Source organism: Bombus vosnesenskii, unplaced genomic scaffold, assembly GCF_011952255.1.
Source record: "Bombus vosnesenskii isolate JDL3184/JDL3185 unplaced genomic scaffold, Bvos_JDL3184-5_v1.1 scf7180000013370, whole genome shotgun sequence".
NCBI lineage: Eukaryota > Metazoa > Arthropoda > Insecta > Hymenoptera > Apidae > Bombus > Bombus vosnesenskii.
In genome coordinates, this window is record NW_022883003.1 from 749,946 (window position 1) to 774,450 (window position 24,505).

Consider the following 24,505-nt stretch of genomic DNA (forward strand, 5'->3'; position numbering starts at 1 on the left):
TGTCCGTCTCACAAGAATGCGGATGTTTTTATGATCTATTTATTTGCTTATGATTATAACAACATTAATTTGATAGGATTGTTGATGGGAGCGATTCGAAGACATTACATTTTTTAATAAGGTAAGCGGAAATCAAGAGCATATAACTTTATCTGTGCGACCAATCAGATGTCATCTGTATAGTCCAGTCATTGGAGGAAGAATGGGTAGAAGCCAATATGGCGCCAAAGTGTAAAATACCCTAAAAATGCTCAGTTTTATATGATCATTACATTTCAACCAGTAAACTCTGCAATTTAAAATTTGTGTTTTCAGATTTTACATGTTGAAAACTATAAGATCGTAAATAAAAAAGAGTCTATAATTTTTGGACCTCTAAAATAAAGCTCAATCCAATGTGATGAATGAGAACACAGCTTAAAATTTCCGACTAGTGATTACCAACAATGCAACCCATCTTCTCACTATTAAATACCCTACATAGATTGACAGTCAAAGTGCATTCTTCTGCTTGAATTTGATTGTCATTCGTAGGTATTCGTTCATACTCTAAACAATATTTCTTTAAATAATTTTACTGGATACTCTCAAATCTTAATAATACACTAAGTAACATGGATGTAGAGTTTCTATTTCTCTACATTTCCTTCTATACTTATCTAATTTGATATAAAACAAAAACTGTACAGTGACAGAGATAAACGTTTCTCTTTATCCGCGTGTTCCGCACATGTGGTTAATAAATTATTTTATTATGATGATCGTCTACGATTAATCATGGAAAAGCGGAATTCCAGTAATAAAGAAGACCGACAGATCTCACAGTATTTTGTCGCCAAGCAAAATACCATTCTCATGCGTATGTCCAGTGAATGTGACAAAAATGTCAATACATTACGTCTCGGCATGCTGGTCGAAGCTGTCGAAGATTTAGGAGATAGCGCACTCAAAGTACGCGTGATTGATACGACAGGATCCGAAATTTGGCGTGGCACTGAATGGCGATGCCACAAATTTGATCTGATTTCTGTTACACCAGAAGTATGGAAATTTCTACCTGCTGTGTCAGTCCCTCAAGAGAGGGTTCGCTTGGCAAATTACAAACACTTATGTGAAGAACTTATGAACCTAGAAATAAATGACACTGTTTGGTATTGTGCTGATCCCTCGGGATGTACCAAATTTTTGGCTATTATTAAGTATATTGGACCTGTGCCACAGCTTGGGCAAGGATATTATTTTGGCCTTGATTTGTTGGTAATTCCATGAAATATTTTGTGTATTGTCGTTTATACCCTTAATATTTTTTACTAAATGAATATGAATATACCTATATGACAATATATTTGTAGGATGGCGACCAACTATCTAAGACTGCTTTAGTAAGCAACGAATATTTTGTTTCTACTCACTCTGAAGGAAGATTTGCTACACTAAGTAATATTTTCCCAATAAAACCTGGAGGTCCTACAGGTCTTGCAAAACCAGATAAAAGTACAAAGATAAATATTCTATATCTTTCAATTTTTATAGAATTTTAATTCATTAATTGAATATTTTATTTCAGATTCTTGTATAAAGATTGAAACAGGCAATAATTATACAAATGATAAGAAAAAATCTGTATTGGATACAATACCACCTGTCTTATTAGAAAGATTCACTCTATATGATGATAATAAAAATAATAATAGAAACCAAAGATCTCTGTCAAAAGAATATCATCAATCAATAAAATCAACAACACATGAAAATGACAGCAGTGTAACTAAGAACACCACCACCCATGGTAATTACAAAAATATAAAAATAGATTTTAAGTTTTCTCAGTTTATTGCTTAGTAGAATAGTTTGCTAACTTTTCTAAAAATTCTGCATAGTATACTTGCCTTTACCTACCACATGTAGTAGAGGGAGTTAAAAATAACTCAGATGGTTAAAAATAACCAGAATCTTAGTCTCACTCTGTACTATCGGCAAGCTTTTTAGTGTTGTAAACTTCTCATAATTTTATTATAAAATGGCTGCTGCTTTGCAAAATATCCCCCTCTTTGTATTAGAACATAAATGGAGTAGTGATATTGAATCAAATGTGTATAGTGATATTGAAGGGACACTTGGACGTTCAAGTTCATTGGGTTGTAGTAAGGAATAGTAGACATTCTTCACTTCACTAGCATTCCATATTTCATATTTATTTAGCATGTTAAATTACATTCCATCTCTTTTTTTCCTTAATTTCAATACACAATTTCAGTACAATTGAGCTTTTCTATGAAATGCTATTAATGCTAATGTTTTTATTTTGATTTCAATACATGAGTATATATTTTTATTATTATAACAGGTAATACACCTGAAAAGAATGAAAATAAAAAATGTGGACGAACAGAAAATTTAGATTTAATTGTGGGTTCAAATGTGAAAGTACTGTTAGATTCTGATGTACACTATGGAATTATTCGTTGGATCGGAACTCCCCCTGGTATTACTCCTGGTAAATTGATGGCAGCTGTAGAATTGGTACATATAACATAAAAACTAACAATAAAAAGGAACTTTCAAAAAAATTAAAAAGAAAATATAATTGTTTTATTTTTAGGATGATAATCACCCATGTGGTACTGACGGAACATATAAAGATGTAAGATATTTCCATTGTCGACCTCACAGAGCTGTTTTCACGGATCTTGACCAATGTTCACGATATGATACCATAGTAAGTATTACCACTTTGTATACTCTTTTTGCAGTCGTGTAACGAAATATATTTATATAGGCAAAAATTGATGATCCAACAACATCGATAAGTACGGATAATTTCGGAAATATGGAAAGCTCTGTTATTGTTGGTATGGTACGACCTATTTCCGTAAAAGGAAATTTGGAAAGTATTTGTGGAAAATATCGAGGAATTCAAGGTCATCACAATTCGTGCTACTTGGATGCTACTCTTTTCAGCATGTTCACATTTACTAGCGTTTTTGATAATCTTTTATTTAGGTATCGAATCTGATTTCATTTTCATTTTTTCAAATTAAAATGATGTCATACATAATATATTGCTTTTTAGACCACCAAATGAAAAAGATTGTCCACAGTACGAAGAAGTACAAAGGGTACTACGCGAAGAAATTGTAAATCCACTTAGGAAAAATATGTTTGTAAGGGCAGATCGAGTGATGAAGCTCCGGACTTTACTTGAAAAATTATCGTCTGTGACCGGGCTTACTAGTGAAGAAAAAGGTATTTGATCATAGATGAATAATATTTTAATAAATAAAATTGTTTAAATTTTTCAGATCCTGAGGAATTTTTAACATCCCTGGTTGCTCAAATTCTGAATGCTGAACCGTTTCTTAAATTAAGCTCTGGTCAAGACGCGTATCATTACCAACTTTTTGTCGAAAAAGATGATCACTTAAATCTTCCAACTGTTCAGCAACTATTAGAACAGAGTTTTCTTACGAGTAATATAAGATTAAAAGAAGTTCCTTCGTGTCTTATTATACAAATGCCACGGTTTGGAAAGTCATTCAAGATGTACCAGAAAATTCAACCTACATTATTACTTGATGTAACGGATATAATCGAGGATTGTAAGCATTATTATTATGCTGTAACATAAAAATATTGTTTGTCAATCATGTCCAATTTTTCACTTGTAGCTCCAAGGCAATGTACCGTTTGTGGAAAGCTAGCGGAATACGAATGTAAAGAGTGCTATGGACAATGTGGCGTTGGACTTGAAAGCATTGCTTTCTGTTTGCAATGTTTAGAAAAGGTAAAATGAATAAGCAGGTAGAAAAAACTGAACTTCTAATACAGAAGTTTTAAAAAATTTGTTTAGGTGCATCGACATGAACGAAGGACAAATCATGAACCAAAGAAGCTTATAGTACCAATGGAGTTCGCTATTTTACAAGAACATTGTCTGATCCCACGATTATATTTAGAATTATCGGCTGTAGTTTGCATTGAAACCTCCCACTATGTGTGTTTTGTAAAATGTGGTTCTGGTTCAGAAGCACCTTGGTGCTTTTTTGATTCTATGGCTGATAGGAAAGGTGTTTCAATTATGTTTTATAAGCTCATATACTGTATCTTTATTGCTGACTGATAAATTTTCTCTTATTTCTTTAGGGGAACAAAACGGTTACAATATACCGGAAATGGTTCCATGTCCAGATTTTCCATATTGGTTAAGCGAAGAAGGTGGAAATTACCTAACTGAATTGACAGACGATCGTCATCTACCGGAACATGCAAAACGACTGTTATGCGATGCATATATGTGCATGTATCAATCTCCTGATGTTATGATGTACAAATAAGTTAAATTGCCTGATAATTTAGGTAAGTTAGGTTTACAGTTACTATTCAATGAAAATAGGCATAATGTTTGTGCTTGTTGCTTTATTTATTTCATGTATGTGATAAAGACTTTATACTACTAAACACAAGAGGTAAAGAAAATATCAATGCATGGCTGAATTGTGTCAGCTCATAAAGTTTATTCAAATGTTGACAGACAAACATGTAGTCTTAAGGGAACTAAGGTTATACACATACATTATACAAATTACCAGATAATCACTGTTTTGAATCAAAAACTAGTAACTCCAGTATAATGTTATTTTTTAAATTCTCGAGATATATGTATACATATATATATATATTTGAGTGACATAAAATTAAATTTTCCACTCTACACAAAAGTTACAGTAAAATCTACTAAGTATTGTAAAGTTTATACATATTGCACGATCTAATCAGTTTATTTAGAATGAATTCAAAATATTGAATTGAAATCTTTATAGTGCACAAAACTGAGTATTTATATATCAATACATACATTAGAATCGTGTATATTTATCAAAAGTAATATACGAAACATAAACAATTTTATATGAAAAGCTTATCAAAGACATTAAGAAGCATCAGATGACTGATTTTCATAGCAAAGAGCACAAACAGCTAACAAATATTTCGTAACTTAAAAATATAATGACTAGGATTCAAAAGTTAACGTTGCACTTTTAAATCTATTGTTGCTCTCATAATTTTATACTCGCGTTTTATAATATCAAATTAGATTTGTTTTAATTTTCCTATTGTTACTATCATAATAATTCTAAGGGGCTCTAATAGAGCAACATAGCACAACAATAATTTAGAATCCACTAAGTTTGTTGCTTTGTTATATAGATTTCTTTTTTAATAATTGTTGATAATAAAGATCTATTTTGATATTTTGAACATTTCACATAAAAATAAAATCTAATTCTTAGATTTATCAAGATTCGATTACTATATAGCAGATTTATATGTTTAAAATATCTTGGATAGTAAACGTATATATGAAAGTTATAAATTTATAAGGAAAACAACATAATTTCAAGATCGTACAGTATTGTTCTTCTGTTTGATTCTTTGTTGACTACAATTACGCTTTAATATCGTACACAAAAAAGAAACGGAAAAGTAAATTAATTAAATTTTCTGTTAAAAATAAACATCACTGTAAGTGAAAATAAACGAAATAATTGTAACACTTGAAATGTATCACTGTACATAATAAGTTACGTACAGTAGTGCCACGTTAATTAACCGCGGCTCGGGATCATATCTAATCGGTTTTCAAGAGAGGTATAATTCTAGAAAATTCTAAGTATTCCGTTGAATGCAAGAGGGATGTCTGACACGTTTATTTATTTTAATTGTGTACCGTCAGAAGTTTCGGGGAACAAGTTCTAAGAACTGGTGGGGATAGTAGCGGTTAGTTAAACGTAACACTACTATAATAGGTGAAATTTAATGTTCATTCATGCCTCTGTATGGCAGAACAAATAAAGATAGTGATGAAGTTTGTAAACATGTATTATGAATTTAGTATCTGTCTTCATCTTCATCCATGGCAAAATCACTGCCAACACCAGAATCTAACACGTAGAGAGGACTGTAAATACACATTTAAAAAAATGATAGAGAATATAAGTAAACAATAGTTGAACTAAAGAATGATTATACTCACTTTATTGCTCTGCATGGGAAAAACACAATGCGTTTTAATTTCTTATTATAGAAGAAATAATTAAAAGACCACAAGCAGCCATCTTCTCCAAATGGATCAGATGCAAAATCTGGATTGTAACTAAAATATTATCGTATTCTTAACCTTATTTAGTATACACCTTTTTTTCATGAAATTCTAGATATTTACCTATAAATATCACATTCATTTAAAGATATTTCATGATCAATGGCAGCCCAAAGTGCCGTTCGAAGAGTACGATAATGATCAACCGCGGTTGCACTCAAATTACTATCTACAGCATTCATGACCCATTGCAAGCTTGGTTCTTTACTGAATTCATGACTCTTAGCATCAGAAAAATCATAATCTGGATGGAAAGCTGAATTCAAGGTGGCAATCAAATAGAATAATGTTTTTCTACTGATTGTATCACATAGTGGACCATCTTCATCACCAGAAACACTGCGGCTGGAGCAAAAATATGGAGAAGCGTTAAATCACTCTACAGGTAACAGATGCTGTCAAAAAATAAACAGATATTCTTTTATAAGGTATTGTAGATTTTTATGATTTTTATTATTTAAAAGGATAATGTTCAGATTTCTAAATTTATTATTTCATTACATCTCTCATCTACAATTTTTAATACCTAAAGTACCCTTGAGCAGGTGATGTTCCTAAAGATGTTTGTGGTGGTGATAAAGCTTGAAGATCATGTGGAGTAAAACCTTGCTCTGCATTGAAACGTTTATACAACTGTTTATCATTTCCAGCCATTTTGCAAGAGTAACTCTCTATTCTGTGGAACAAGAGAGATAATGTTTAATATTATTTATTTTAATATTATTTATTAAGAATAGTATATTTCCACTAAATATCTTTCCAATTGTCTTACCTGCCTATTATTTTGCTGTCTCCAGTCTTGATGGACAAGGCACTGTTTATAGCTTCGAAACGTGTACTTTCCAGCAATTTCATCTTGTCGACAAGCAGCAGTTTCCTTTTACGTTGTGTAAGAACAGCCTCTCTGTACTGAATATCCTTTGTGCATCTCTTAGTGTAACACTCCTGTCATTAATGCTCCATTACATAGGAGCTGATGACCTTTAATGTGTTTTTCGACTAAACTTGACCTCGTTTCTCAGTCGGACGGTCAAGGTGTTCAATATAATCGAAAATTTAGAAAACTTCTCGGACATCGAAGACTTATTGAGTCTTTGTACATCTTTCTTATATATATGAAAATTCCTTTCCTCTTCGAGTGTACGAAATTAATCGTGGACGTAATGATTTTTCCCGCGACGCCGAGCTTGTACATCACAGATCTCTAATTAAAGATATCGAGACGAATTTACCGTCTGTACGCAGTCCGATTTCAGCAATCGGTTCTCAGATTAAACTTCAGCTATGACCAGCGTTGCTTTCTTGTCGCTGGTGCGAGTGACGTGCAAGCTAAAGAGAGGGAAAACGGCGTATAGAACAGACAAGACGGCGAGACTACCCTTGAGAAACAAAAGACGCCGTTCTTCTTTTTTTTTTCTTTTTTTTTAGGGTCGAAAACTCGCGCTAAACTGAAAGTCGCTGGCGAATGTGCCACAAGAATTATGAGAAAACAAGGAATCAGACTCGTTTATTAGAAGTCAGCTAAACAAAGTGACTAAGAAAACTTTTACACATCCGCTACTGACGAAAACAATCCATAATTACGGACATTGTTGTCACTATCACTTGAATTATCACGGTCACTGTCAAACAAAACCACCGTAGATTTGATATAATTCCGATGCAATAATCAAGGATCGTCAAACTTCTACTCTTTTTTGTTCCTGTTTCGCACCGTTTATCAATTATTTGCGTCCCGATATTAGTACACCTATATGCAACGAATATATGCGTTCTACGTGACAGAAATAGCACAGCGAAGCGTCTTGAACTTTTCTCTCTTTCTCTAATTCTCTTTTCCTCTCTTTTACTCTTTTTACATTGCTTCCTCTCGCTTTACCCCTTGCCCACATTTGTTTTTTAGCAGGGATATGTACATGAATTTTGTTCAGCCAATCGAAACCCACCGATAAAGATGTGTGGGTTAGGACGCGATGCAACGAATCATATACTAGCTTTGATTGTATGTACGATTGCGTATACTGTGTACGATTCAATTCCAGTCCGCGTATATTCGGTTTATTTCTAACCTTGCAGAATGCTGACAGGAATTCGAATTTATTGGTAAAATGTCAAAACGTTGGGGCAGCGACTATGTCGTTACGGAACACCGTGATTTACAGGTAGGTTATCTTATTACATGAAAATATATGTTATTATTACAAACAACGTGTATTTCAATTTTAAATACTATGATATACAATTGTTTTTTATTGTAGAATTATTTTTGTTTTATGTATATAGGCTAATACTATGGCCGTGGATGCAACGGGTAATTATGTATTACTTGCCGGGTAAGTAAACAAAAAATGAAGTTTTTATTTTTATATATATTTAGTATGTAATTTCCTATAACTTTTATGTTTTCTAATTTTTTGCGATCTTTTTCTATTATATATTTTTAGACGTAGATGTTTCGCGATAAAATACCTTGACGAGAGTGCTGACGTATTAAAAAAATTTCAAAGACAAAGTAAATATGAAGTTGGCTCTGCAGAATGGAACCCCACAAGTATAAATTGTCATCTATGCGCTGTATCGGTTAGAAACTAAATCTATATGTTGTAAATAATATTGTAGATATACCTAATTGTATTTAAATTTTAGAGCAATACGCGTATCGAAATACTGTCTCTTACTGGAACTGGTAATTATGACTTACAAACAACAAATAGTCTAAAAGCACATACAAGAGTTGTGAGTGACCTAAACTGGCATCCCAAAGAACCAGATATCATTGCTTCCTGTAGTATTGATACATTTATACATATTTGGGACATAAGAGATCAAAGGAAGCCTTGTTTATCATTATCTGCAGTTGGTAAATATAGAGATTATTGTGACCCATTGTGAAATAATTTGCAAACATTTAAAGAGACATATAATTGAATGTGTTATAGCTGGTTCTTCTCAAGTAAGATGGAACACTCTTTCTCCCAACATGTTGGCTACAGCTCATGATGGAGATATTAAAATATGGGATCAAAGAAAAGGAAATAGTCCTATGCAGTACATAGCTGCTCATCTAACAAAAGTACAGCCTGATTTCATAATAGCTCTATTCACTATAATAATATCTAATAATGTCACTTTAGTAAAGTTCAATGACATACTTATAAAAGTTATTTTAGATACATGGTTTAGATTGGTGTCCATTTCAACAAAATCAATTGGCAACATCTAGTCAAGATTGTACAGTGAAAATTTTTGATATCAGTAATCCACGAAGAGCTGAGAGCATTTTAACAACAAACTCACCCGTATGGAGAGCGAGATACACGGTAAAGATATAGATATATCGAGAATCTAAATTTATTTCTATCTATAAAAACTAACAATAAGTTATCCATAGCCATTTGGTGAAGGACTGGTAACAATAGTAGTACCGCAGTTACGACGAGGAGAGAATAGTTTGTTATTATGGAATACAACAGACCTCAGTGCTCCTATTTATACTTTTGTAGGACATACTGATGTTGTTCTTGAATTTCAATGGAGACATCAAAAATTGGGTATGTATTATGTATATAAATTTTCAAATAAAAAGGAATAAAATATCATAAAATATATTTATGATTTGCAGAAAATAGTGATTTTGAATTAATTACTTGGTCAAAGGATCAATGTTTGAGGATATATAAAATTGATCCATTTTTAAAGAAAGTGGGTACTTCTATATATATATGTGCAAAGGTTAAAATTTTTATTTATAAAAAATATAACATATAATTCTATTCTAGTTATGTGGACATGGGATAGATGATGGTTCATCTATTTATACTCAGTATCCTGAAGATAATAGTTTAAGTATGTTTCAGTCTTATTTATAAATATAATGCACTTCTTTCATTCAACTAATATAGTTGCCATTAATATAGGAACATTACAATCCGTTCAACAGCTACAACTTAATGACGCTCAAACTGATCATGAAATGAATTGTATAACAACAAAAGTTGATGAACCTATATTGAATTCTGAAACAGATGCATATATTGAAAGTAATAAAGAAATATCGTCTCCTACACAACCAAAAACTTTGCAACAAGAATTTTCTTTAATAAATATGAACATACCAAACATAGAGGTGATACATATAAACGTAAAATAGAAATGCATATAGTATATATGTTTATCTTTGCAGGTCAATACCATGGATGCTGTGGAACGTAGTTGTACTGTAACAGCATCCAATAAAAGTTACAATGTGATATTAAAAGTAAATTTCCCTGCGAACTATCCATATAGTGCGCAACCTACATTTCAATTCTGTCATGGAACAACGATCGACAATACAACATTGGCAAAGTTGTTGAAAGTTTTAAAGCAAACTGCTCAGCAACGCGTTAAAAAAAACAGATCATGTCTAGAACCTTGTCTTAGACAATTAATTACAACATTGGAGCAAGTAAAAGAAATATATTTCTCAGATTACGTCCATCTTTTATAATATCTAGCGTTTTTCTTATTTCTATAGACATGTAAAAAGGATGAGAACGAAAGTAGTCACTTAGGATACGACATTCAAGACAATGCGAATTTCTTAAACTCTTCTAACATGTATACAAATTATCAAGATGCTTACATACCCTTTCCTAGAACATCTGGTGCTAAATTTTGTTGCGTGGGTATGTATAAAAAAATAATAAGAAATGGTAACAAAATACTGTACATAATAGAAGCTTCATTCATTGTCTCTATTTGTATATAGGTATACTCGTATGTTTTGGTCGTGCTTCATATACGAGAAGGTCGTCCATGAAACCAGAGTGTACAACACCCAGAGCACTTTCTGCATTAGGAAACGGAATAGGCAATGGAGAACATTTTATGCATATGTATCCAAATTCTTATGTACAGTCAAATGATAATATTCCTATAAGTTCTTTTTATTTTCAAGATCGAGTATGTATAATAAAATTTTTTGTGAGAATGTTCATAATATGAAATACTTGTAAGAACCTCATTAAATATTTCAAATTAATAGAAAATGAATCGGGGATTGCATAATACAAATAGAATGACTCATAGATCATGTTGTAAAAACTATCATTTTATGGTAATGATATATGATGCTTCTTCATTGTTTTTCGTCAACAAAGAACTAGCAGAAAAATATGTGTGAGTACAATATATAATTGCGATACAATTTTCAGAGACATTCATCGATTTTCAGAAAATAATTTCTTAATTTTATTTTATATCTAGTATCAATATCACAGATATCCCAGCAATGTGTCAATACAATGCAAATGTAGCTGCATCATTGGAACGTCCTGATTTGGTTCAGGCATGGTGTTTAGCCGCTCTTGTAATATCACAACCAGTTTCAAATATAGGACAAAATTCTTGTCAGTCACCTGAGATTGATGCTCCATGGCCTTTACATCCTTTTGGTCAAAATTTAATTCATTCCTTGTAAGTAATGGATTACTACTTACAATAAAAACAAATTATTTTACAACAATCCGTCTCTACTTTAGAATACAGCATTATGCCAATCAATCAGACATTCAAATGGCAGGTATGCTGAGTTGTGCATTTAGTTATCGTTTGGAAAATCCGGACGTTGCTCAGACACGGCTAAGTAGCAAGTCCATTAACGTTAGTGTAAGTACGTTGTATTTATTTTTTGTAGATATTAAAATGTTTTAGCATGGCCTGGCACAAGCACAATTTTTATAGCATCATTGATAGTTGCTACATTACATGTCTTGATCATATTTTGTCTTCTGTTCACAAACATACTGAACATTTCAGTACTTGGGGATACTCTTCGAACATAATCATCTATTGTATTCATGTTTTAATGCTGACTTCTCAATCTACAGTATATCACATGTTTCATACTCAGCACACATTTCTTTTTTTTCGATGCATGTTTAAATATGATTTAAATGTATGAATGTCGTACGATACGACGGTATTGTATGTGTCATAATTATAAATTTCTCTCTAACATAATAAATTTCCAAAATTGGAATAATCCGGAATTTAAATGAGTCATGCTATACCGACGTAATACATTGGTATTTTATTTCAGTATTTTTCTTTTCTAATATATTTTTTAAAAATTACCAAATGATTGATATTATGTTATCTTTGTTATAGAGGCTTTCTACAGGAAAATGGTGGTTAAAGGTAAGGCATGGTTTTTGGAGTTTTTTAAGTTTGTACGTGTTTGAAATGTACTGGTTCTTAGGGTTCTTTTATCATGGTGATATTTGTTACTGCCTTACAGCATCGGAGTGGAAGTGTCATGGTGCCACAAAGCATGCAGGTTTGGCCCTGCTTAATATTTCAAATGCCAAACTTTTTGACCTTGCATCTAATAACTGTTTTACATTATGATTAATATTAATATCCATAAAATAATCGTACATGTTAGTAGTAATTAATTATATGTGATGTACTGTTTTGTTGTGATAATACCTAGAAATTTCACACAGAAGACAAACATCTTTGTGCAGAACTGATCATAGACATTATGCCTTTTCTACATATCATTTGTGTATATTGTGTTTTCATATTGTTCGCGTAATGTTTATAAATAGGCTTGTAATTTTATACATCATTCGATACATTTTTTAGCCTGGTGGTTCTCCATATCATACGATTCATCTAGCCGATACCACATTAGAGGGATGGAACTTTCAAAATTTAAAGCAACATCGATCTAACTCGTGGTCCGATTCGCTTGACGATTTAAAATTAATTCAAGACACATTCGGGGATTCCGTGAAAAATATTAGGTACGTAATTTTAAGGACTTTAATGTAGAATTGTTCAATTTTGTTAGGAATTAAGCCAAAGCATTGATCATACAGGTTGCTTGATGAAAAATATACTGCTCTCTACGATGGTTATAAAAAAGCATATGCTGAAGTGCTACATAGGTGGCGGTTATTAGATGCACGTGCACAAGTATTGAAGCATGTAAGCACAACTCCGCTGGACACGCACAAAGGCGTCGAGTTTCAGAGTGAATGTCAATTGTGTGGTAAAGTTAGCAGAGGACCTCAATGTATAAGTTGTAAACGATTAGCATTGGAATGTGTAATTTGTCATATCTCTGTTAGAGGTAAAGTTAATTTAATGCAGTGCAATTTTTTTATTAAATTATAAAGTGTATAATAAAATAATTTATAATTATCTCTTTTTTTTATATTTAGGTCCAAGCAATTTCTGTATATTTTGTGGACATGGGGGACACACGCAACATTTGGCAACGTGGTTCACTAACCAAACATTATGCCCCACAGGCTGTGGATGTTATTGTTTGCAGGAAAGTTCTGCCCTCTTAAAGTTATAAGTAAAAGATAGGAAGGAATTGTACATAATCGTGAAGATATATAGAAATGTTACGAGAAGATAATAAATATGTTTTTTTAAGATCTTTTGCAATTTTTATGCATCTCTATTGTTATTGTTCACTAAATTAATTTCTTCATTAGATGAACTCATCTCAAGAAATATTTGTTCTAATTCTTTTATCTCATCTGTAAAAAAATAGAATGTTCACAAAATGTATTCATAGATGCACTGAGAAACATTAAAGTATACCAGTATTTAGACGAATCTTTTCACGAGCAAGAAAGATTTCTCTAGCAAATTTCTCTGCTTCTTTTTCTCGTAGCACTTTTTCCAACGCGGCATATTCTCTTCGTTTAAGGAAACTATAAATCACGCCAGAAATTAAGCACGACCATCTCGCTAACTGGCAATATAAATTGTCCCATATTTTAGATAACATTTTAATCTTTTATATCAGATATCGTTACCTTTGTCAAAGAACTAACTTCTAATGGAGGCGGGGAAATCTTTTTCTCTGCCATTTATATGGAACTTGTTGAACAAGATATTTTTATTTAAAAGCGATAATTATCCCCAATAAAGTTCACAGATTATAACAATACAATACAAAACACACAATCCTGTTTCGGTGATTTTTCGTTATAACTTTTCTAGATAACAAAACACTCGATATTGAGACTAAAATTAATAAATGAACAACTATAAAGATCAATGGTTGACAATCCAGTTGTATCCGTCATATGGTCCAAAAAAAGTACATGAGAGCCTCTGAATTTAAATAATAACTAGTATCGATAATAGTCAGCTTTGTAAGGTCCTTCTTTAGGTACACCAAGATATTTCGCTTGTTCCTCTGTCAATCTGGTCAACTTTACTCCAAGGTGATTTAAATGCAATGCGGCGACTTCTTCGTCCAATTTTTTCGGCAACATGTGAACTCCGACCGGATAGGACTCAGATTTGGTCCACAACTCTATTTGTGCCAATACCTGATTTGTGAACGAATTGCTCATCACGAAACTGGAATGTCCTGTGGCACATCCAAGATTAACCAACCGACCTTGCGCAAGGAGGATAATATGTCTGAAAAGGAAGAATCGGAATTTGAATCGGAAGTATCGTGGAACCGGTCAAAAATTTATTCAAGTTTACATTGTATAAACTTAATTAGAACATATCTAAAATATGTGTTTAACTTTCTGCTCAAATAATTTTACACGATTTAATGTTTGTTTTTCCGATATAGAAATATTTTTTTCAAAATTGAACTATTAATTCACCTGCCGTTCTTTAGTTGATATCTGTCTACTTGTGGTTTAATGTTGACTTTTTCAACAGCGTTTTTCTCAAGCCATGCAACGTCAATCTCGCAATCGAAGTGACCAATATTACAGACTATAGCATCCTCTGGCATATTTACAAAATGGTCGCCCATTATGATGTCTTTGCAACCGGTGGTAGTAACATAAATCTGTCCTTTGGTTGAGACTTCTTCCATTGTTGTTACCTGGAGAGTAATTTAGAAATTCACCAATCATAATTTACTTCCATTGCAATTTTTGATCAGTATTGGTTTCAATACACTTCGAGTATATGATCTTTGATTTAATGTTTCAGCAATCACCTCGTATCCTTCCATGGCAGCTTGTAACGCATTAATGGGATCGATTTCCGTGATTATCACACGTCCTCCAAGTGCTCTGAGACTTTGTGCGCAACCTTTTCCGACGTCTCCATATCCAGCAACCACACAGACCTTTCCAGCAATCATGATATCTGTTGCTCGTTTGATACCATCGATTAATGATTCTCTACACCCATAAAGATTGTCGAATTTACTCTATTCAACAGAAGAAAATTATTTTACATGGGACTTAAAATTTAATTATTAGCAGAGTAACAGAAAGATGAGACAAGTGGACGATCATAAAATAATTTACAAGATTGCTGCGGAGACTTATATATTTTTTACTTATGATAAGTACTTTACTTAGCAGTAATCTAACAGTTTTTTTCTCTTTAGGACAAAAATATTTTTTTTGTTTCTCAAACACTATGTGACGAACCTTCGTTACTGAATCGTTTACATTTATGGCAGGAACTTTCAGAATGCCTTCTTTCATCATGCGATACAGATTGTGAACCCCGGTTGTGGTTTCCTCGGAAAGACCTCGGCACTCTTTTAAATATTCCGGGAATTTGGTGTGCACTAAGTTGGTCAGATCACCGCCATCGTCGAGGATCAGATTTAATGGTTTTCCATCCTTAAATACGAGGGTCTGTTCTATGCACCAGAGATATTCTTCATCAGTTTCACCTTTCCAAGCATACACGGGAATCCCCGTTTTTGCGATGGCTGCTGCTGCATGGTCTTGAGTGCTAAATATATTACATGAGGACCATTGAACCTATCGATATAATGACAATAACGAGTCATTAACATCTTTCTTGGTTTCTAGAGTAAAATTGTCTATGAAATCAAACCCAAAGGTAACATGTTTCATTCGTAAAGCAGGATATGAAACATTGCACAGGGTTGTACGAAAAGTTTTTGATGCAGAGTCAATGCATCCATACAGTATGCAGAGATAACCACTACGTTTTATATTATTATATAAAATGATATTATTTTTTTTATAATCTTCTGATATTTCTACGTTTGCCATTTTGTTGAAGTCATTATTAATATTTGCAGATTTTCTATTTGCAAGTAATTTTATTGTGTCGGAGACTAGAACAGAATGTTCAGATATTATATATATTTAATTATATTTTTTTTAAATTTTATATATATTATGTATATAATTATATATTAATAATATTTTTTTTAATTTTGAATGAGTTATGGTAATGATAAGAAGATACCGATTACTAACCGCTGATTAATCGAAAACTTCTTACAATGGGATGATATTACATTCACAGATATGATGTTTTCATTGCATCATAAAAGTTTATGATATTTATCTTTCACAGCTTTGAATAAATGTAAAAGTTTATTGTTAAGTATTTTGAATAAATATAAATGTTTCATAATAAGGACCGAAGATAACCGTGTCGTTTTACCTAATCCTGATCTTTGAGGATGGTTCAAAAGTTTCCCGATGTCTGATACAATTGTTAGTAAATCTTGCGAAACACGCACGGTCATGATCGATGAAATCGATCTGCATACGTATAAACGCGTACTAGTTTCTTCATTCTCCTCTCTTAGGCTTCGTTCTATATTTTTCTATTTTTATGATTTTTCATTTGAATTATTTTGTAATAATTATATTTTTTACAAAATAGATTTTTATGAATTTTATAATTGGATGTATCTTTAATTTGCTTTTAATGGTACAAATATAAATATATTAAACTAACAAAAAAATTTTTATTTTTAATTTTGTGTATAAAAATTTATATTGAATAATAATATTTTCTGGGATATTATCGTTTCATCAATAATTTAAAGAAAGTATCGTACTGATGAGTTTGTGACTATCGAATTAAACCTTAGTATGTAAGTGTTCAGGCAAAGAAAATAATAGCAACGATTTAACCGAATTTTGAATATCAAACGAAAACGACCGGGATGTAGAAAGGTATCAACTTACCTCAGCTCCGAGTTCAACCAGAGTTTCAATGAGAACCGCAGTTTGTACAGTCATATGTAAACAACCGGCAATTCGTGCACCTTTTAAAACCTTTTCTGAACCATATTTCTTCCTGATGGCCATGAGGCCAGGCATTTCATTTTCTGCCAAAGTAATTTCTTTCCGTCCCCATTCCGCCAACGACAAATCGGCTACAAATAAAAAAGTTAGAAATCGATTTTATAAATTTTAGATCACTGTTCATAGATGAATCATTGAGCTCAATTCAAAAATTTTGAAATCAACTTCGTTTTATGATATATTTAAAAATATTTCATTGCTCTGTTTCAATGAAAAATGGAATAAAGACAACTATTTTTTTTAATGTTTTATTTTATCATTATTTTTACGTATAAAGAACGAAATTTATCATATTGACAAATTATGACACAATTTATGAAACATAATTCAGAAGGTGCTTAATCGATTAATCTCCACATACTATTGCATCATTTAACAACTTTCAATTGGGATTTATATCTGAATATATTTTTCTTTTACATTACTTTAATATTTTTTTTGTGGTTCGACTACTATGTATAGATGTGCGGATTATGAAGTGATATGTTTTAAATATTATAGAAGAAGGTTACAAATCTTTTTCTCAAATAGCAACCACGTGTCTGACTAACGTAACTCCGAAATTAATAGCCATGACCTACCAACTTTAAATGGAGGTTTGGAAGACATTTTCGTTGACAGAGACAATTATTACAAAAAGATAGAGCTAATTATTTAGTAACGGAACAACGCACAATATATAACACTAAATGTCTTCGCCGGCTACTTGCGGTAGAACTACTGGCAACGAACGTACAACAATCTCATTTTAACAAACTCCGCTAGAGACCGTCACTACTTGCTGGTAGCGTGGCAGGATTTAAAAGTTTTGGCGGCACAACTTTAACAAGTAGGAAAAATGAAACATTTTTAAGAGAATTGTTATCTCTATTTTATAGTTTTTGATATTTTATTTGCACTTCGAAATTAATGATATTAATTATAATAGTGAATTAATAATACTGAAGATAATAAAGTAGTATATTGACATTTAAGATCATTTAATACATAGTCTAAAATAAAAGAAGTGAGATATGTTATCAATGAAGGTAAAATAAAAAAGGTGGTTTTTAAAAAACAATACTAATCAGTAAGTTCGTACCAGTATGATAAAAAAATAATGTCAACAACTCAACAAAATTTGTCTTACCTACTGAATATAATCGATTATGTAGAAATCTACTTTATATGAGAGTCTTTAAATTATATTTATCGTATGATGTTAATTTTTATTTGCATTTTATATTTTTATTTCCATAATTACGTAGAGTAAATGTTATTAATTTTATCCTGCGGTTAAAAGATCGAAATCTAAATCAGCGAATGTTGTTCCATCACGAAGCATTTGTCTATGAAATTCTTTAGCCTCTTTCCTTTCGTCGTAAAGTACTGGATCCTTGTCAATACGTGTTAGGTTAGGTAACATAGCCAAAACAATGTGCCTATAAGCAGCTTCTTCCGCTACTTCTCTATCGGCTATTACAGGATTTTCCAAAATAATTAGGGTCTCTAATGCTGTTAAGCAATTTAATTTTTCTAACTCCGAAATTTTTGTAATCTCGTTATTCCGTAGATTCAAATAACTGAGTTTGGCACAACGTGAATCAAACCCATCCAAATTCGATATTTTGTTGCTCCTCAAATGTAGAATTCTTAAATTAACTAATATTTCTAAACCTTCCACTTTTTCTATTTGATTTTCTGCGAGATATAATCGTATTAATCCTGGAAAAAAGATCCCATTTGTTGTGGTAAGAATATTACCACGCAATTCAAGATTGTTCAACTTCTCAAGATCGTACGGATTTAAAGTGACTTCTTCAATATTATTATGATTTAATTCTAAACACTGCAAAAGCTTATGAGAAATGCCTGATGTGCTTGTCAATTTATTCTTATTCAGTGTAAGAACCTGTAGCACAATTAAATAAGTAGGATTGATAAATATGTAAGAATTTTAGAAAAGTATTAAAATTAGATAAAGATAGATAATAAAGATAAAGATAAAAGTAAAAATGATAAAAATCGTTAATAAGGTTTCGTGATTAACCTGAAGATAAGACATAGGATCCAATTCCGCGGAAGACACATGATTCCTATCAGCTTGAAGCATCAAGAGATATTTCATCGACGAAAGAACACGAAGTGCTTCGGTCGTTAATCTATTTCCGGAAACGTCCACGTAGAGCACATATTTAAACGTTGATATGATTCTAATATCTGTCAAGCCTTTATTAGATGCGTTCAATCCCAGATAAGCATAACCAAGGCCGGAATCGCATTTTCCTAATGTGTGAAGACACTCTCCTGCTTCTGTTTGTGTTAACGCTTTTGTGGTATCTTCGAGGATAGATGATAATTTAGGAGTTGGATATTTATCGATCTCACCCACTTCTTCTTCATACTCCCTTCCTTCTCCTTCCTCCATTGTACTCTTGTTTCGATTCCTTTAATAATGAATACTATGTCATTGATCAATTTTTCTCTGATACTTGTATCTTACTACATCGTATTTTATTTTAATTCTTTTAATGATAAGTATAATAAAATCAATTAATCTTTTATTGATATTTATATATCATCACGCTGTATTTCATTTCAATTCTTTCAGTACAGTCAGTACAATGAAATTAACTAACCTTTCTTTCGTTGATATTTATAGTATATAGGTTTGGTATCGAATAAAATACAAGATCCACGTTCACTTGTTTATTGTGAAAGTACAAACGTGTAAATAAATTTGTTTCACGTAAAATAAAATACGCAAGACGATTTCAAACTAAAACTATGGAAGGGTGTTGATTAATTATGAAACCAACATCAACGAGTTCTGATACATCTGGTTTCGTCCCATTTCAATCTGTAACTCTCTTCGGTGGATTGTTTCCGGTGCATAATATCGCGAAGTTTCTTCAAAAGGATAAAATTCTCCCTAATGATACGATCTTGCTTCTCGCGTTCCAATTGCAAACCTTTTGCATTGAAAACTACGTGAGGTCTTGTTTGCGGTGGATCAACGTCAATTGCTCGCGTAGCTTTCTTTACCTATAAATACAATAGATGCTGCGATATTTGCCGTTATCGAACGAGCAACGGATTATCGATAATTATTAAATATTCACTTTTATACGATGTCGTTCGTAAGCTTTATGTCTCCACATGGACGAAGCCGAAGAATTCCTATTTCGTTCGTAAGACATCTTGCTTGCTCGACCCACCAAACTCGTTCCGAGTGTTTACACGATATACATGATACGATTACCAAGTTTCTTTAGCAACGCTTTCGCGACCAGCTTATATCGATCGTGTCCTTATTGACTGGGCCAGGTTTTGACGGAAGAGAATCACCTTGATTATTGTAGATTTCGTTATTAACATAGAGTATATACTACGTTTATTTCGGACTTGGTACCATTATTGTTCGAAATTCCAGGCGATGCATTTTTATTGCTACACTTCAGGAAGTTTAATAAATTTGATGAAGGAATTTTCAATTTATTAATATATTCGATACAATGATTAATTTAGAAAAATTTGCATAATTTCCACCATACTGTCGTCTTATAGTATCGTACAACTTTAAATACGCAAAGTTTCCAATGCAATTATTGAAAGAATATCGTACTTCTGTCAACTTCTTCGAATGTCTACAAAGTACTTATCCATAAATTCAATCAATTCTTTCAAAGAGCTAATTCATTTTTTTTATTTTTGTATAATTATTTTCATACAAACTTTTTAAAATACAGTAGAGATAGATATATATAACTAATATTTTCGACTGCCCTCTATTACATAATAATCTATAAATCGAACCACTTTGCACCTCTCTTTATGTTTCGAGTCAAAGACTTTTTAGTTTCAGGTCTGGCCTGAAGAGGTAGACTGCGGCATCTATGAAACGTCGAGCCAAAATGCATGAGTACAAAGTACTCAAATGTAAAATCGAAATACAATTGTTTATCCCGAAAAGCCTGTATCGAGATATATCTTTTTACTTTGAAAAAATAATAAGAATAGAGTTTTCGATAGACTTCAATTTCGCATAAGACACCTAAAGAATTCACATATTTTATTTATATTTTGTATAGTCTAACCTTATATTCTACGAAGTCCTCATTTTGTATTTTAGTCTCGATATCTTCATAATCATTTCCCTGTTAAGAATATATGTATGTACATACCAAAGTTAAAAGCATCGTAACGTTATTACAAGAGAAGAAACTTCTCGTTGCTTCTCTAGTTTGAAAGAGGCACAGTTCCCGTATACGTATTGCGTGCATGTGCATACGTGTACATATATGACCACGTGTGGGTATGCGCACACGTGATCACCACTACGAGTACAATTCTCAGACTCTGGTGGAAGCTGCGATTGGTAGGTTCGCTGGACCAATCGCGTTACACCGGAGGCGGAGATGTGGTGGACCCGTGTTTTTTTCCGTGTCGTCGCGACGCCGTAAACGCGAGCGTGAAATTAATTTAGCCGTGCTTGGCATTCATGGCGACGGAATAGGACTCCCCGCGACGTCAGAGGACGAAAGGCGACGCAACCAAATTCAATTTCAGCAAATTCAATGGATTCCTTCGACAAATAAAATTTCGGTTACTGCACGATGTTGACTAGTTTTAAATTTTCGGATCAACTTTCGAGAGAGTTGTTTTTTAATAGAAAAACATGAAATTAACGGATCTACGAAAGCAACATCGAATCGACTTTAACTGGAAGATTTGTATCATTTTTTCTTTAAGTTGCGTGTTTACAGTCGCATCGATCGCTATACGTATTATTATACAGCGAATCAGTTGGAATCACAGGTTGAGCTTAATAATTTATCGAGAGATTGCCTTAGAAATGGAACTATTCTTTAGAAATAACAAATTTTATTTCAATTTTTATTTGAAAAGGGACCGAATCGATTTTGACGGAGAAGTTGACTGGAGAAGCGATGGAGAAGTACAGGGATTACTCTGGTTGAAGCAACTGTATAACTATCGAAAATTAAATAGCTAAAAAGCTATGTTTTCCTAAGTAGAAAACAAACCTGGTGGAAAAATCAGGTAGGATGATAAAATAACAATTGATGTTTGTTTATAGCTTTAGAAGGCAGATAGTTCGTTTCTATTAGGCAACTTCATGACCGAAAATTCCGAATATTGGCTCAATAAACTCTAACAAACTGCTGCTAGCAAGGGATGTCATAAAAGCAGGCAATAAAGTTAAAACTGTAAATCACCGGAGAGAAACAGAACATAAAAATATTGACCCATCTGTTACCTGTTACGAACTTCAAATCTCTTTTCCTTTTTTTATTTCAAACCTCAAAACGAAACGTTTTTGAACAAAAGAAGAAAGTCGTTTAAAGAACGGAAATATCTGAAATATTCCAGTAATATCTAACTATTTAAACAATCTCCTTCACACGTACAAATACCTGGTAAAAGTACAGCAACCGTCAGTTTATTTCGCTCAAAAGACGTTTTCTCGGTTAAAGACCATATTACAGAAGTCTCTAGCGTCGGCACGAAGCGAGGAAGAAAAGAGAGAAGAAAAAGAAGAGAAGGAAAAAAGACCGGATACATGGGTATCCGTGGGCTGTGCAACGCGGATCGTGCAAAGGGTCGTTGATCTTAATCGCGGATCCTCGACAATGATCCTCTCAAACGGATGAGCTCTTGCCACTCGACGAACGATGAAGATCTCTTCCCTCGAGGGGATACACGGTGTTCCAACGAAGTCCTGTCTGCCAAATAGGGACCCCTGACACGTATTTCACATATCTACGGGGGATAGTGAGCCAATCCCTGTACGAACTGATCCTGCTACAGTATATTATATTATCCTCGTACTACGATCTTTGCCTCGCCCATCCTTTCTCATCCTTGCCTTTAACTCGCCAACCAGTAGCAATCGCTTTCAGCATGCTACCAGCTGACGTGGAAAATTTATGTAGTTTCCTTTTTTTTTTCTTTCTTTCTTTGCAATTGTTTTCTCATTCACGCGCGACAGATGAGACTTTTGGAAAGTGGAGGATTTTTTTTTTTTTTTTTTTTTATTTATTTGTTGAAATTACAATCAATTCTCGCGTTGAGAATTTTCAGTAATTTTTCTGGCGTGGCGCAGTGACATGGCTGTTTATTTACAATAAGTTAATACTATTATAGATAGGTATAATTTAAAGTATTATAAGTAAGTGCATATGCTTAGTTTGGATAATTAAATGAATCTGACGTTTAGATCTAGCGGGTAGTGCCTCTTCAGCCTGCGAGTCTGGTCCGTCGTATCGAGTAGTCCAGTGATTAGGGGGTTTCGGTGTTTGTTGATTCTTTTGCTGTATCTGTTGCTAGAAAGTGGAGGATGGACATGTGGAATAAGTTTAGAGTTTCCATATCTCTTGAATCGGACAGGATCTTAGTTGATATTAAGAATATTGATAACTCTGGCAGCGCTAAATGATTAAATATGTCGAATTATTGGATTGCAATTGTAATAGGATAAAAACGAGGAAAATAATTTAGAAAGTGACCACGGCTAATATAGTAATAAAATTTACTAACAAAGATAAAATATCGAGTAACATAAAATAAATATGTAATTGAATTTCCTTAATCTATTTGAGTGGTGCCTACGTCTCAGCAAATGACGATATGCGGTTATGATCGGGACTTGTGCGTAGCATATCGTTAAAATTCTGTTGTACCTCTGAAGTAAAAGCGTGTTACGCTCTACAATTCGGCGCATCAAACATAAAAAGAAGATTAAAAAGGAAACACCCAACAGATCTCACAAAGGACGTAACCTAACATACAAACACTCACCACACTAAAGAAATAAATCAATTAAATTCGAAGATGGTATCCCACTGGGGATAGCCATCCACATGCTATATTGCTATATCACTAAGCTAGAATATTTTACCAAATGTCCTACTGGACAAATTGTAAAATGTAAATAAATAAATAAATAATAAAAAAAAACTCTACAATTGTTACGTATAATTTAACGCCTCGTTTCGACGATAAACAGAAATTTTTAAACTATGTATTTCGTAATTTCAATCTTCCATCCAACGAAATACGTTTAAAAAACGGTTGTTTCGTCCAATGGAGCTCGATCCTAGAAACTTAGAATTTATACTAAATAACTAATACGTAATTAGATAAATGATAAATTATTCTATAAGATTGTTGTATCAGGCAGCGTAACGTACGAACGACTACAAAATCCCGTAACGCAATTTCAGAGTCACCCCGTAACCTTTCTACCCTCCGTGCAGGATGAACCCCGCAATAG

General features: G+C 32.7%; 5 protein-coding genes across 13 annotated transcripts; 2 read left to right on the forward strand and 3 right to left on the reverse strand.

Annotated features, from left to right (window-relative positions):
- Positions 1-777: 777 nt before the first annotated feature.
- LOC117237424 (ubiquitin carboxyl-terminal hydrolase CYLD) lies at positions 778-4,894 on the forward strand. The gene is made up of 11 exons (XM_033501375.1): positions 778-1,257; positions 1,353-1,494; positions 1,568-1,789; positions 2,348-2,523; positions 2,603-2,719; positions 2,780-3,003; positions 3,074-3,246; positions 3,303-3,599; positions 3,669-3,784; positions 3,851-4,067; positions 4,144-4,894. The coding sequence occupies exons 1-11, from the start codon at positions 778-780 to the stop codon at positions 4,332-4,334; spliced, it is 2,355 nt and encodes a 784-aa protein (XP_033357266.1). The 3' UTR covers positions 4,335-4,894.
- On the reverse strand, positions 4,491-7,952 carry LOC117237426 (repressor of RNA polymerase III transcription MAF1 homolog). 2 transcript variants are annotated; one of them, XM_033501379.1, is made up of 5 exons: positions 6,933-7,952; positions 6,696-6,836; positions 6,224-6,505; positions 6,035-6,154; positions 4,491-5,959 (listed from the first exon to the last, which is right to left on the reverse strand). In XM_033501379.1, exons 1-5 carry the CDS (start codon positions 7,013-7,015, stop codon positions 5,890-5,892), a joined length of 696 nt encoding a protein of 231 aa, XP_033357270.1. In that variant the 5' UTR covers positions 7,016-7,952; the 3' UTR covers positions 4,491-5,889. The 2 variants fall into 2 exon arrangements, with proteins under 2 accessions (XP_033357270.1, XP_033357269.1); XM_033501378.1 differs by having other exon boundaries at positions 6,687-6,836; positions 6,933-7,939.
- A 69-nt stretch (positions 7,953-8,021) lies between these two features.
- On the forward strand, positions 8,022-13,593 carry LOC117237423 (GATOR complex protein WDR59). Of its 7 annotated transcripts, XM_033501368.1 has the most exons (22): positions 8,022-8,162; positions 8,237-8,322; positions 8,444-8,493; positions 8,605-8,740; positions 8,807-9,020; positions 9,100-9,233; positions 9,331-9,480; positions 9,552-9,711; positions 9,783-9,862; positions 9,940-10,006; positions 10,078-10,286; positions 10,344-10,607; positions 10,677-10,827; positions 10,911-11,104; positions 11,187-11,320; positions 11,408-11,617; positions 11,683-11,809; positions 12,311-12,340; positions 12,441-12,479; positions 12,791-12,951; positions 13,027-13,280; positions 13,372-13,593. In XM_033501368.1, exons 2-22 carry the CDS (start codon positions 8,269-8,271, stop codon positions 13,509-13,511), a joined length of 2,958 nt encoding a protein of 985 aa, XP_033357259.1. In that variant the 5' UTR covers positions 8,022-8,162; positions 8,237-8,268; the 3' UTR covers positions 13,512-13,593. The 7 variants fall into 7 exon arrangements, with proteins under 7 accessions (XP_033357259.1, XP_033357258.1, XP_033357260.1 ...); XM_033501367.1 differs by lacking the exon at positions 8,022-8,162 and having other exon boundaries at positions 8,169-8,322; XM_033501371.1 differs by lacking the exon at positions 8,022-8,162 and having other exon boundaries at positions 8,605-8,711.
- A 457-nt stretch (positions 13,594-14,050) lies between these two features.
- On the reverse strand, positions 14,051-19,654 carry LOC117237425 (adenosylhomocysteinase). 2 transcript variants are annotated; one of them, XM_033501377.1, is made up of 7 exons: positions 19,262-19,654; positions 18,958-19,123; positions 17,113-17,309; positions 15,580-15,921; positions 15,138-15,353; positions 14,794-15,020; positions 14,051-14,596 (listed from the first exon to the last, which is right to left on the reverse strand). In XM_033501377.1, the coding sequence occupies exons 1-7, from the start codon at positions 19,637-19,639 to the stop codon at positions 14,299-14,301; spliced, it is 1,824 nt and encodes a 607-aa protein (XP_033357268.1). In that variant the 5' UTR covers positions 19,640-19,654; the 3' UTR covers positions 14,051-14,298. The 2 variants fall into 2 exon arrangements, with proteins under 2 accessions (XP_033357268.1, XP_033357267.1); XM_033501376.1 differs by lacking the exons at positions 18,958-19,123; positions 19,262-19,654 and adding an exon at positions 17,814-17,945 and having other exon boundaries at positions 14,121-14,596; positions 17,113-17,303.
- A 253-nt stretch (positions 19,655-19,907) lies between these two features.
- Positions 19,908-20,527, reverse strand: LOC117237427 (uncharacterized protein CFAP97D2-like). Its single transcript, XM_033501380.1, has 2 exons — positions 20,334-20,527; positions 19,908-20,256 (listed from the first exon to the last, which is right to left on the reverse strand). Exons 1-2 carry the CDS (start codon positions 20,409-20,411, stop codon positions 20,032-20,034), a joined length of 303 nt encoding a protein of 100 aa, XP_033357271.1. The 5' UTR covers positions 20,412-20,527; the 3' UTR covers positions 19,908-20,031.
- Positions 20,528-24,505: the final 3,978 nt, after the last annotated feature.

Coding starts and splice junctions, on each gene's coding strand:
- LOC117237424 (XM_033501375.1), top strand. CDS start 778: ATGGAAAAGCGGAATTCCAGTAATAAAGAAGACCGACAGATCTCACAG. Junction 3,004..3,073: donor TTTGATAATCTTTTATTTAG/GTATCGAATCTG, acceptor ATTGCTTTTTAG/ACCACCAAATGAAAAAGATT. Junction 4,068..4,143: donor TTCTATGGCTGATAGGAAAG/GTGTTTCAATTA, acceptor TTATTTCTTTAG/GGGAACAAAACGGTTACAAT.
- LOC117237426 (XM_033501378.1), bottom strand. CDS start 7,015: ATGAAATTGCTGGAAAGTACACGTTTCGAAGCTATAAACAGTGCCTTG. Junction 6,506..6,686: donor CCTGCTCAAGGGTACTTTAG/GTATTAAAAATT, acceptor TTTTTGCTCCAG/CCGCAGTGTTTCTGGTGATG. Junction 6,155..6,223: donor AATGAATGTGATATTTATAG/GTAAATATCTAG, acceptor ATAATATTTTAG/TTACAATCCAGATTTTGCAT.
- LOC117237423 (XM_033501368.1), top strand. CDS start 8,269: ATGTCAAAACGTTGGGGCAGCGACTATGTCGTTACGGAACACCGTGAT. Junction 9,481..9,551: donor TATGGAGAGCGAGATACACG/GTAAAGATATAG, acceptor AGTTATCCATAG/CCATTTGGTGAAGGACTGGT. Junction 9,712..9,782: donor ATGGAGACATCAAAAATTGG/GTATGTATTATG, acceptor TATGATTTGCAG/AAAATAGTGATTTTGAATTA.
- LOC117237425 (XM_033501377.1), bottom strand. CDS start 19,639: ATGGAGGAAGGAGAAGGAAGGGAGTATGAAGAAGAAGTGGGTGAGATC. Junction 19,124..19,261: donor ATCCTATGTCTTATCTTCAG/GTTAATCACGAA, acceptor ATTGTGCTACAG/GTTCTTACACTGAATAAGAA. Junction 15,354..15,579: donor TAAACGATTCAGTAACGAAG/GTTCGTCACATA, acceptor TCTGTTGAATAG/AGTAAATTCGACAATCTTTA.
- LOC117237427 (XM_033501380.1), bottom strand. CDS start 20,411: ATGTCTTACGAACGAAATAGGAATTCTTCGGCTTCGTCCATGTGGAGA. Junction 20,257..20,333: donor ACGAACGACATCGTATAAAA/GTGAATATTTAA, acceptor TTGTATTTATAG/GTAAAGAAAGCTACGCGAGC.